Source organism: Panthera onca, chromosome B1 (assembly GCF_046562875.1).
Source record: "Panthera onca isolate mPanOnc1 chromosome B1, mPanOnc1 haplotype 2, whole genome shotgun sequence".
NCBI lineage: Eukaryota > Metazoa > Chordata > Mammalia > Carnivora > Felidae > Panthera > Panthera onca.
In genome coordinates this window covers 59,006,198-59,019,083 of record NC_138342.1, presented here as the reverse complement: position 1 = coordinate 59,019,083, position 12,886 = coordinate 59,006,198, and the positions used below count along the sequence as shown (strand labels likewise).

General features: G+C 33.5%; 1 protein-coding gene across 7 annotated transcripts in view; it reads left to right on the top strand.

Moving 5' to 3' along the window:
- ANKRD17 (ankyrin repeat domain 17) overlaps window positions 1–12,886 on the top strand; it is a 163,049-nt gene that overhangs the window by 70,073 nt on the left and 80,090 nt on the right. For all 7 annotated transcript variants that reach the window (XM_060654891.3, XM_060654890.3, XM_060654887.3 and 4 more), the window contains exon 2: window positions 10,775–10,928. In XM_060654891.3, the coding sequence (XP_060510874.2) occupies window positions 10,775–10,928 (154 nt within the window). The remainder of the gene's footprint in view (window positions 1–10,774; window positions 10,929–12,886) is intronic.

Sequence of the window (12,886 nt, the reverse complement as noted above, 5' to 3'; positions counted from 1 at the left end):
GTTTTTTTTTAATTTTTAGGTGTCCTTTATTGTTAAATTTTAGTTTCTGTTAGCTTTATGGACCAAGAATGTAACCTGTATTATTATTATTTTTTTAATCTTTTGAGATTTTTCCTTTCTTTAAGGTATGGTCAGGCTTTTGTTTGCTTTCAAAGACTGTATTCTCTGTTCATGATATATCAGGTTCTGTATTCACTATGATACATAAGTATAATTCATTAATTCTATTTCTGAATCCTCCATATCCTTGCATAATCTTGCTCTCCTCATTTTCTGACATAGATTATGTGGAAAGTATCCCACTAAGTTGTGTGAATTTTCTAGTTGCTTTTATTTCTAGTATTTTTACTTTATATATTTCAATGTTATATTGTTAGGCACATAGAAGTTTGGCTATTACACACTCTGGTGTATTAAATCTATTATCATTATAAAATATCCTTTTTCCATTTAATGCTTTTGCCCTTGAGTTCTTTGATATTAATAGCACCTTTGACTGGGCTTACTTTTTCATGCTTCTGTTTTTAGCCTTATGACTAAAAATTATAGCTCTCATGATAGCATATAGTTGAGGTTTTTTTTATTTTGTTTTGTTTTAAATCCTATTCTGTTTGTCATTTTTTCAAATAAGAGAAACTTTCCCACTTGCTTTTCTATTAACTTGGTGTTTTGGTCTTTGGTCTTTTTCTTCCTATTGATGGTTATTATAAAGATGTATTTTATTGTCACTCCCCATCCCACCCCCACCTGCTGCCCCTTATCTTTAGACATATTTATTAAGTTTTCTGTATTTTGTTTCCTTCCCACTTTGAAAACTATGTGTTTCATTTCTCTTTTTCAGCAGGCATTGAGTTCAATTAAACCGTACTTTTAATTAGTTGCTTTCTTTGCTGAACATAGGTTTTTGGCATTATATCATTCAGTCTTGGCTTTCCTATTTTTTAAACTAATATTTTAGTAATATGTTTATGTTATAATGTGTTTTCACTTTCCTGACTTTAAGGAATCACTTATTAACAACCAACCTGAGATGATAAAGATAGGTTGTATTATACTAGTTTCTTTTCCAGCTGCTTAGTGTTAATGATTCCCAGGGCTGTCCTTTTCTTGGATTCATTTTTGTTGTCGAAGGCATACATTCTGTAAAGTTAGAAATATTTGTCCTTTTAAAGCTTTCAATTTGCATATCTAAAAAAATTATTCTACAGTTTAGAATTTTACTTTCAAAGTAGTTTTGCTTCAAAACTTAAAAAAAAAAATCTTTTTTAACATTTATTCATTTTTGAGAGAGAGAGCACACGCGTGAGTGTGAACAGGGGAGGGACAGAGAGAGAGAGGCAGACACAGAATCCAAAGCAGGTTCCGGGCTCTGAGTTGTCAGCAGAGAGTTTGACGCGGGGCCCCAATCCACAGACCATGAGATCATGACCTATGCTGAAGTCTGTCGCTTAACTGATTGAGCCACCCGGGTTCCCCTGTGCTTTAGAGCTTTAAATTGCACAATTTTCTTCTAGCATCTTCAGTTGTATTTGGGGAGTCTGATATCAATCTGATTTTTAATTCTCTTATTAACCACTCTCCTTATAAAGTTTCTACACTTTACATCCTTGGAATGTTCAGATTTTACCAGGTTATGACTGTGTATGTTTGCATCTGAGAATGAGTATGTATATCTGCATATGCATTTTAAAGCCATTTCATAAGAATCATTTTATTCTAAGGCTGTTTTTATGATGACTGATGGATAATGATAAATACCGGAGACAGGTTATAATAACTTATAATTAAAATGCATTGTACTCTTGATATTTTGAATTTGGGTAAAGTTTTAAAAAATCTGTAACTTTAATTCTATTGTAGAAAAACTACTTATAAAATCTAGATTTGAGAATTCCGTATAATTTTACTTATTTTAAACATTCATATTTGTTCAGTTTATAAAGTTTATAATTAATATTCATAAAAATTTCATATTGAATTGTGATTTCATACCGAGTTGTTGTAGGCAGATAAGTACTTTGAAGCTTAAGAAAAAAAGTCATGTTTTATATTAGCTCTGTGACACCAGTGCTATGCTAACTGACCATTATATCACCAATTCTTAGCGTATTCCTAGATCTTAACTAAAATTTATTAGATGGATAGATGAGTATGAATGAAACAGTGTAGGAATAAGTCAGTGTTTTCTTAATAGGTTTTTTGAAAGCTAAATTTATTTTTAGTCAGGTTCACTTTAGTTTATTTACATGAATCTCAGGGTACTGATACCATAATGAGTCATATTATTAATTGATATTTTTTACAGGAGGACTTTAAGTGGGTTTTTATTTTATGTTATTTTATTTCAGCATATGCATAGATCAGTGTTCAGTGATTGTATTGAAGGTTTTATCTTAATGCTACAGAAAAACTATATCCAAATATACTAATTTTGGAATACTTTACTGTTTTAAGAATTGTAGTATTTTAGCTGAGGTTTACCCTATTTAAGACTACAAAAAATACGGGTCAAAGAAATTTTTATTAGACTTTAGGGCCAGGTGTAAAAGAGAAGAAATTATGATGAAGGTAATAATGAGTATTTCTTATTTTATCTATAATTAGTCTGTGTTTGTCTATATACAAAGAAATAGGAAGAAAAAATATATTTTACTGGTCTTGTTTTGGAGACATAAATCTGTTTATTCAGTCATTGTTGTAAAATTATACAGATTGAAATTAGTTTCTTAACTTTAATATATACCTTATTATATGCAGCTTTTTTAGTATCTTCTTATAAGCAACAGATATTTTCGTAATGGTAAATAATACCAAGATTCAGAAACTGTTATTCCTTTGAATTAAGTTTATGTAACCTATTCTGAATATTGCTTGAGTTATTCTGTAATTCAGTACATGATGATGGTCTCAAGTCAAGTTGTTCTAATGAACCTTTATTTTTGGTAGGTGAAATGGTATCAGTTATGATCTATGTCTTTAAACCCAGTCTATGTCAGAAATGACAAAACTGGTCATAAAAATCAAACACTGACATTTGCTAAAAGTAAAAATCATACAATTTGTAAAAAGTTTATCATAAACATTGTTTTGGAGGGATTTTTCTGCATTGACTGGATTAAGAGAGCTTCAGATTTTAAGTATGGTGAGTTTTGGTTTGAAGATACCTTGTTTTCCTGGAGCAAGTGTAAGAATTCTTTGTTACTCTAAAAACATTTGTAATATAATCAAGATCTAGATGACCTTTCTTGAAATGTAGATTATCATCTTAAAATTCTGATTACCAGCCTTAAATTGAATGATAAATGGGCAAGGTAGTTTCCAGAACAGCAAAAGTGGTAATTGATGGATAGGGGTGGGATAGAAGGGTGGGGAGTATTAAAGGTCAAGAAGTCCAAATTCTGGAGCTTCTAGCATTCTCATTTTTTAAAGTATTTTATCCTCAGAGGGTGACTCTTTTTCCCATTCTCACCTCACATAGTCTTTCATTTGATGTACTGAAGTAAGTTCCTAATTGATTTGTCTTTGTTGTCACATCTGTCCAAAACCATCTTTTTAAAAACTGATTATCTTAATACTTAAATCCTTCAGTAACCTACCATATGAATTCTGAACTTCTCAGCACAATATTGAAAGGCCTCCTCTTCCTTAAACATTATTTTTTTTTTTTTTACCATTCTCATTCAGAATTGTTTTTTCCTTTCTCTATATAATGATATATTAGTGTCTATTTAGTACTGTTTTTCAATCTTGTTTGGTATAGTTACTTCTTTGCATATAGAATTGCCTTTCTCTGTTGTATATTTGTGGAAGGCATCGATTATAATAAAATGATTTTTGTATTTCCTTTCTCCTTTGGCTGCCTTACTGCTTTTTGCACATTGTATGTAATTGGTGGTGAATATTTGTTAAATCAGATGGAACTGGTATATTTGATGTCTAGTTAATCAGAATATACTATATCTTTATTCTGGGGAGTAAATACCAGTTTATTACTAGATGAACTTCTGTCTTTAATATAGCAGTGATAATTTATCTGCTTTGATAAGGAGTTAGTTTGAAATGTAATGCTAATATTTACAGTTTGGCCAGATGGCTCTTCTTTTCCAAATGTTTATATGGCATTGTGTTTTAGTATAAAAGGACTGGGAGTACCATTAATGGTATAAGCAAATTCCTTCAGTGCTGACCTTTTTGTTTTTTGTTTTTTTGTTGTTTATTTTTATTTTTAGAGAGTGAGAGTGAGCATGAGTGGGGGAGGGGGGCAAAGAGAGAGAATCCTAAGCAGGCTCCATTCTGAGCCTGACATGGGGCTTGATCCCACGACCCTGGGATCATGACCTGAGCCGAAATCAAGAGTCAGATGCTCAACCGACTGAGCCACCCAGACACCCTCAAGTCCTGACCTTTATTAAAAGACCTTGGTTTTCATTGTTAAGTATTTGCATATGAGAAAGTAAAAAAGAATTTTGATTACCTTGTTAATCTAAATAAATAGTAGTACTGTTAAATAACGATTTTTTTTTAAACAAAAGCAACTTCTTTTGATTAAAGCATCATCTTTAATCTTTCAAAACCAAAAGGGTTTAATTTGCACAAAAGCATAGAGACAAGTATGATAAAGTCACTATAAACCTTTTTCTCAGATTCAGTGTTATCAAGAATTTGCCACACAACTTTGTTTTCCTGAATATTTTATGGCACATTTCTAGAACTATTCCTATATATGGCTACTGTAGTATGCATCTCTAAAAGATGAGTGTTTTCTTACTTAACCATAATTTCTTTATACTATGTAATATCCAGTTCATACTCAGATTTCTTAACTTACAAAAATTTCATAAGGTTTGTATTATTTTGCTGGTTATGTCTTTGGAGTCTCTTTAATTTAGAGCAGTTCTTCATTTTTACTTTCTCTGCCTTTTTCAATAAACATTTTCCACATTTCACTTTTGTCTGTCTGTCTGTATTTATTTATTTACTACTTAACTTTGTGGTTCTCAGCTTCTCACCTCCCAGGGTCTTTTTGTCTGTTTTTGTTTTTCCTCCAAGGGGACATTTGGCAATGTCGGAGATTTTTTGGTGTCACAACCTGTGGTAGAATTGCTGCTGGCCTCCAGTAAGGTAGAGGCCAGGGATACTGCTAAACATTCTGAAATATATAGGGCAGCCCCCAACAACAGAGATAATCCAGCCCAAAATGTCAATACTGCCAAGAATGAGAAACAATGATTTAACTTGCTCCATTAACTTTGCCTTCATTTTTATAAACTAGAAATGATTTCTGAGGGCTCTATTAGATTATTGTTTTCAGAGGGGCAAGAATACTTCATAGGAGATACTGTGTATTTTATGTTGCATAAATCAGGGGCATATAATGTTAGTTGTCTTAATATCAGTAATTACATAGTATGTTCAAGTAGTGACAGCTTTGTCCCTAAATATAGAACTTAAAGTCAGCTTTTTTAGAGCAGAGTGAAAAAACCCTTTTACTCCAGCATGGAATTTTCTAGTGGAAAGAATATTGAACTAGTTAATTGGATAACTGGTCTCTTTGTGCTAGATATTTAGAAACCTGCTATTTAAATGAGGGTCCTGTGCTTCTGTTTTCTCATCTGTAACAATGAATTGAACCTGGTAATTTCTAAGGCCCTTGCATTTTGATGGATCTTTATATTAGACAAGAACTTGATGTACACACACCATTTCATAAAATATCCAGCTAGTGAAAACAATATATCCAAAATAGTTTAAATATAACTTAAATTGTCATGCTTTGAATATTAATAACTTTGACAAGTTATTTCCTTTAAAGAATAAATTTAATAAGGACCTATCTTTCCTTTATATCTCTCCCCTCTTCATGGAAATTATCTTACATTTCATTTAAAAAAATGTTTCAAGGGTGGGAGGGAGGGAGGGTAGGGGATAGGTATTGAGGAGGGTACCCGTTGGGATGAGCACTAGGTGTTGTATGGAAACCAATTTGATAATAAATTTCCTATTAAAAAATAAATAAGTAAATAAAAATTCTATGACAAAAATGTTTTAAAATATTTATGTGAATTTCTTTTATCTTTTAATTTTTTTAAGTTTATTTATTTGAGAGAGAGAGTGTGTGTGTAAGCAGGGAAGGAGCAGAGAGGGAAATACAGAATCCCAAGCAGGTTCCATGCTGCCAGTATAGAGACCAACATGGGTCTTGAACCCACAAACCATTAGGTTATGACCTAATGGGATCAAGAGTCAGATACTTAACCAACTGGGCCACCCAGGTGTCCCTATGTGAATTTCTTATTCAGGCCATTTTTAATGTTCTAGAACTTGGCTGTGGTTCAAAATGAACTTTTTTGCTATGGAAATAATGTAATAAAAATGAGTAAGGTCAGTGGGAAAACACATTTTAGTTTTTAATCCAAATTGCTCAGGACATGGTAGAGCCGGATATGCTAATAACTCAGTTGACCTTTGAATAAATGATTATTTTTTTTTGTATTTTTATGACTGCATCCCCTATGTCAGTCTCTCTCCAGTTGTTCTGTAATGTAGTGGAAGAATCTTTCCAGTTGAGGAAAGAGGAATTGGTATTAAGGGAGGAAGTTCTCTTCTACTTCCTACAGCGTTTTTCCTCCTCCCATTCCCTTCTGTACTTTTTACCCTGTAATAGTGTTCATTTGTGTGCATACTTTGGCTCTCTCATTAAAGGAATAAGTTCCTAGATAGTAGAGTTGATTTTGCACATTTCGGCATCTCCTCTACTGCTAACTAAACAGTAGTATCTCCTGCACAAAGACTGTTGGCCAATGATGAGCATTTTGCCCTACCTGTTACTTAATGTTGCCCTATGTATGATTTTTCAATATCTGTAAGATATACCTTTAAATTTATTTTTTCTAACTACGTCTCCCCTTTCCAAATACACTACAGCCTTTTGGAATCTGAAGGTGAAGAATCCCCAAACCATCTTTTATTTACTCAAGAATTATTTGAGTCCTGACAATAAGATGGTCATAGTTCCAGTTGGTGGATATGTATCAGTGAGCCAAACAAAGTTCCTGTTTCCATGGAGTTTAGAAAGGCAATAAATATTATAGTAAGTCACATGTAATACATTTATGAAAAAACTGCATTATGAATAAAGATCTAGAGATGGCTGAGAGACTTGCTTAGGTTGCACAGGTAGCATCTGAACCAGTGTTGGTACCTAGGTCTTTAGATCCTAACAGTGTCCTTTGAATTAATTTCTTCTTCATTAATCTCAAACTGGGGGGATATCTATTTCCATTCCTATTCTTTTCTTTCTCCTCAGTGCCTTAAAAAAAAATCTTACATATAGGGGCACCTGGGTGGCTCAGTTGGTTGAGCATCTGACTCTTGGTTTTGGCTCAGGTTATGATCTCACCATTTGTGAGTTTGAGCCTGGCATTGGGCTCTGTGCTGAGGGTGTGGATCCTGCTTGGGATTTCTCTACCCTTCTCTCTGTCTGCCACTTCCTGGCTTGCTTTTTCTCCCTTGCTCCCAAAAGATAAACAATTTTTTGTGTGTGTGTGGGATTGAGGCCTGGTGTCGGGCTCTGCGTTGAACATGGAGCCTGCTTGAGATTCTCTTGTCTCTCTTTCTCTGTTTCACCTCTTCTCTTCTTCTGTCCCTTTCCCCTGCTCATATGATCTCCCCCCCCCCCCAAAAAAAATCTATATTTTAACTTACCAAGATTTTCACAAAATAAGAATAGTGGACTTAAAAATCAACTTTTGTGGAGAAGTTTGCGATCAATAAGAAAACATATTTCTCTTAAAAAAAATTTTTTTTTAACTTAATATAGAGAGCAAGCATGGGAAAGGGGTAGAGGGAGGGAGAGAGAACCCAAGCTCAGTCCCAAGACCCTGGGATCATGACCTGAGCCAAAATCAAGAGTTGGTCGCTGAACTAACTGAGCCATCCAAATGCCCTGAAAACATATTTCTGTACTTAATACCATCATGAAGAGATTGAAATGTATTTTTCTTAATAAATTTTCACCGAGCTCAATTAGGGCAACAGCGTGGCATAGGGGACTTTATGTCAGAAAATCACTTTTGATTGAAAGTTAATACCTTCTGTGAGCTAACTTTCTGACCTTCCCTACAGTAAAATACTCTGTTCTAGAAAATAGAAGTTTTATGCTTGTCTACCAGTGCCACATTCCTTTTTCTGTTGTCTTAGATAAATTTGTTATTTTGGTCAAAATCTTTTCATATTTATCTTTCTGCAAGCAGTATCTCTTTGAACAGTTTTAATACCTCTGATCTATACTTTCGATTTGGCACTTAATCATGCACTGCTCTTTGAGATACTTTATTTTCTAAAATTCTAGTCTGAAATATTATTTAATTTTTCATTTGTTTATTTTACCTATGTTCATTTTTCCATGTTCATTTCCTTGTTTTTCTTTTGTCTTCTCCCATTGGATTGGAAAGTTGTAGATATTTTAACAGAAAATTTCACTGGGAAACAACTTTTTCTTTAAAAAGACTTATCGGGGGGGTGGTGTCTGGGTGGCTCAGTTGCTTGGGCATCCCACTTTCGGTTCAGGTCATGATCTCACGGTCCATGAGTTTGAGCCGCGTATTGAGCTGTGTGTTGACAGTTCAGAGCCTGGAGCCTGCTTCAGATTCTGTGTCTCACTCGCTCTCTGCCCCTCCCCCACTCACACACTCTCTCACTCTCTCTCTCTCTCTCTCTCTCTCTCTCAAAAATAAACAAATTAAAAATTTAAAAAGACTCATCTGGCCTTCATTGAAGATAAGAAGACATAGTTTTTATTATGCTATAATTTTGAATCACAACTTGATATGGCTAAATTGTGTCCAAAAGTCTACTTCTTAAATATAACATTTATGCTTATACCACTACCTTAAAGGATAATTTACAACTAAAAAGAATATAATCTTGTTTTTTTCCTAACTCCCTATCATTTTAACAGTTGTTATTGATTGACTAAAGTTAATATACTGCAAAATTTTGTGAAATTTTTCAAATATTTACAGAGATTATTTTCAGAGTATTCAGTGTCTATTTGTATTTGAAGCATTAGAAATCTGAAATCATGCTAAACTATGTTAATCTAATGGAAATTTGGAGAGAAACATATTATTTCCTCCCAGATTAACATTCAGTATTAAATATGTGTTGGTTAAATATAGCAGTTATTCCTGGTTATTAGATAGGTGATTTTTAAAGATGAAATGACTCAGTTTCTGATGTTATAATGGCTAAAAATTTATTGCTTACGGTTTTTTCATATTTCTTACATTTAGATAGTAGGCATGAGCAGCATAATTGTGTTCTAGATTATTAATTTCTTTTCTATTTTAGTTATTAGTGTTAGAAGTACTTTAGATTTGTGAAATAAATGTGTAAATTACTGATATTTTATATAGTAATTATCAACTTTTTATCAGCAAACAGGAGAATATAGCTCAGTACTTACTTGTAAGTAGCAGAATGGTAAGGGAGATCACAAGACTTCCCCATGTCTTAGGTGTTTGCTATATTCTAATTCTTTACATTTTAAAAAAATTGAATTTGGTATATGTTACTGTATTACTGGTTCTCAGTGGGTCCATAGTCCCTCAGGGTCCCAGAGACCATTTCAGGATATCAAAGAGGTCAAAACTATTTCATAACAATACTGAGATGTTATTTGCTTCTTTTACTGTATTGACATTTGCACTGATGATGCAAAAGCGGTGGTAGGTAAAACTGCTGGACTGTAGTCAAGGCAATGGCATAAAATTGTACTAGTGTCGTTTATTCTTCTGTGTACTCACAGTTAACAAAAAAAGCCAATTTCACCTTAGAAATAATCTGGGGAAAGCAATAAATATTAATTTTATGAAATTTGCACTTTTAAATACATGCCCTTTTAATATAATTGTTTGTGACAAAATGGGAGGTACACATAAAGCACTTCTGTGTTTTTGTTGTTGTTGTTGTTGTTGTTGTTGTTGTTGTTGTTTTTTGAGATGTGAGGAGAATTAGCCATTCTTATTTTCACGAAATGCCATTTTTACTAGAAAATATAACTGATGGACACAGTACACTTACCAAACTTGGGTATTTGGCAAATGTTCTCATCAGAAATGATGGAAATGAGCTTGTCACTTTAAGGAAAACTTTTGGCAGTATTTGTTGCCAATGATAAGATTAACCTTTTAAGCACAACTTGGAATTTTAAATTGTATTTGCCTGGGCTTTATAGTACTTAAAAACTTTTCTGATAAAACCAGTGGTGATATTAGCAAATGTGATTTTTTTTTTTGATATTGTAGGTGAATATTAATATATTTAATCCTTCTCTGAAGTTTTTGAGAGTGCGGTACTTTATAAGTGTGTAAGGGGTCCTTAGAGCAAAACTTTTAAGAACAGCTGATTTAGGTCCTCTACTAAAGTCAGAGGTTTCACAGTCTAAGTCCTCATAGCTCCCCGTATCTCACTCTTGCCCCATTAAATTAAAATAGAAAAGATTACCTAATTTTAGTTAAAAAAAAAAAAAAAAGAGAGACCTGCATATGAGTAGCACATTCTTAAGTTCTTCTGCAAATGTAATTTCTCCTTTAAACAGTGGGCTTATCTATCGCTTGAATTTATTTAGGATTGTATTTATCATGATATTTAACATTAAAATATATTTTTTCTCTCTTCTTCCTTTTTCTTCTATTTACTTCTCTTACCACTTCCCTTTCTCCTTTCATTTCTCCCTTCCTTCTTTTTTTTTTTTTTAATGTTTGTTTTCTAGGTGGAGTCTTTCATTTTGGATCAGGATGATTTGGAAAATCCAATGCTGGAAACGGCTTCCAAGTTGCTCTTGTCAGGTACTGCTGATGGTGCAGACCTCAGGACAGTAGATCCAGAAACACAAGCCAGACTGGAAGCTTTACTAGAAGCTGCAGGTAGGTCTGCAGACTTTACATATGTAATTAATCTATCTAATTTTCCAAAGTTACATATAAATCTAATAAAAACTACTATGATTAGGGGCACCTGGCTGGCTCAGTCAATTAGAACATGAAACTGTTTTGTTTTTTTAATTTTTTTTTTTTTTTAACATTTATTTATTTTTGAGAGACAGAGACAAAGCATGAGCAGGTGAGGGGCAGAGAGAGAGAAGGAGACATAATTTGAGGCAGGCTTCAGGCTCTGAGCTGTCAACCCAGAGCCCGACGCGGGGCTCGAACCCACAAACCGTGAGATCATGACCTGAGCTGAAGCTGGACGCTCAACCGACTGAGCCACCACCCAGCCACCCCATAAGAGCAGTGTTTTAATTAGAGATTATATACATAGTCAAAGATTTGGCACCATATATATAAAATATAAAGGAAAAGAAATTCTAAATCTCTGTGATCGTTAAAAAAATTTTTTTTTTACATTTATTCGTTTTTGAGAGAGAGCACGAGCGGAGGAGAGGCAGAGAGAGAGGGAGACACAGAATCTGAAGCAGGCTCCAGGCTCTGAGCTGTCAGCACAGAGCCTGACATGGGGCTTGAACCCACAAACCATGATATCATGACCTGAGTCAAAGTCAGATGCTTAACTGAATGAGCTACCCAGGCGCCCCTCTATGATCATTTTAAATAACCATAAATAACCAGATTTCTGTCCACTTTAATTTTTCTAAAGTGTATATAAATATGTTGTGAACATTAATTGATCATTTTTTTAGCATCCTGATTTGCTATACAGTGTACATGCAGTACATGCAAATTGCTACTTTATTATATAGCATAAAACCAACCTACTAGTATTTGGTAATCCTTTCAATAAATATCTTGTAACACAGCATCTAAATATTTGAAGCACTCATGGTTAAATTTGATTTCTATCCTGAGTAAAATTATAGAATGGATTATTAAAGGGATCTTGACCAAATACAAATGAAAACATAGTAGGGGCACATGCAAGGTTCTGTTCTGGAAGATAGAAAACTATTTGTACAGAATAGTTGATACAGAATGTTAGCATTTGCCAGAAATTTGGTGTTGCTCTGGGAGTTTATGTGAGAGAAATGAGAATTGTGAAATTATTTGAAAATGTGTCGTAAGAGGAAAAGAGAATGTTTGTCCTGAAGATGGGAAACCTCAGGTTGAATATAAGAGGGATATTTGTTTTTGTTTTTGTGCTCCCAAGAGGCAGAACCAGATTGAAAAATGCTACATGAAAGTAGATTTCAGCTGATGAAAGGAGTTACTACTAATGGAGGAAGAGTTCCTTTCCATAGATACTAATAGTTGCCTCATTTTCTCATTTCTGTATTTATTACCATTTTTTCCCTGTTTTTTCTACAGTAGCTAGCCTCCCCCCCCCTTCCTTCCTCCTCTTCTTCTTGTCTCCCTTTCTCCTTTATTTCTTTCTTTAAATGAAATATTTTACATATAAACCCAGAGGGAATACCCATCATCCAGCTTAAATAGCCATCAGTGCGTGGACAGTCTTGTTTCATCTTAATTTGTTACCACCCTGCTGAGATCCCCTACCCCTCCCCTCCATGTTAATTTAAAGCAAACTAAGCATTATATAATTTCATATATAAATACTTCAGTATATACTGCAAATTAAGACCTTTAAAAAAAATAACCGAATACCATTGCATATAAAGAAAAAAATAATACTAATTCCATCATTATTGCCAAATACCCTGTCAGTGTTCGATTTCCCCACTTGTTTCATAATGGTCTTTTTTAGTTGGTTTATTTAAATTAGGATCCAAACAAATTTTTCATTTTTTGTATAAGTTTTTAAATTCCAGTATAGGTAACATGTAGTGTTATATTAGTTTCAGGTATACAATACAGTGATTCAGCAATTCTATACATAGTCAGTGATCATCATAAGTGTACTCTTAGTCTCC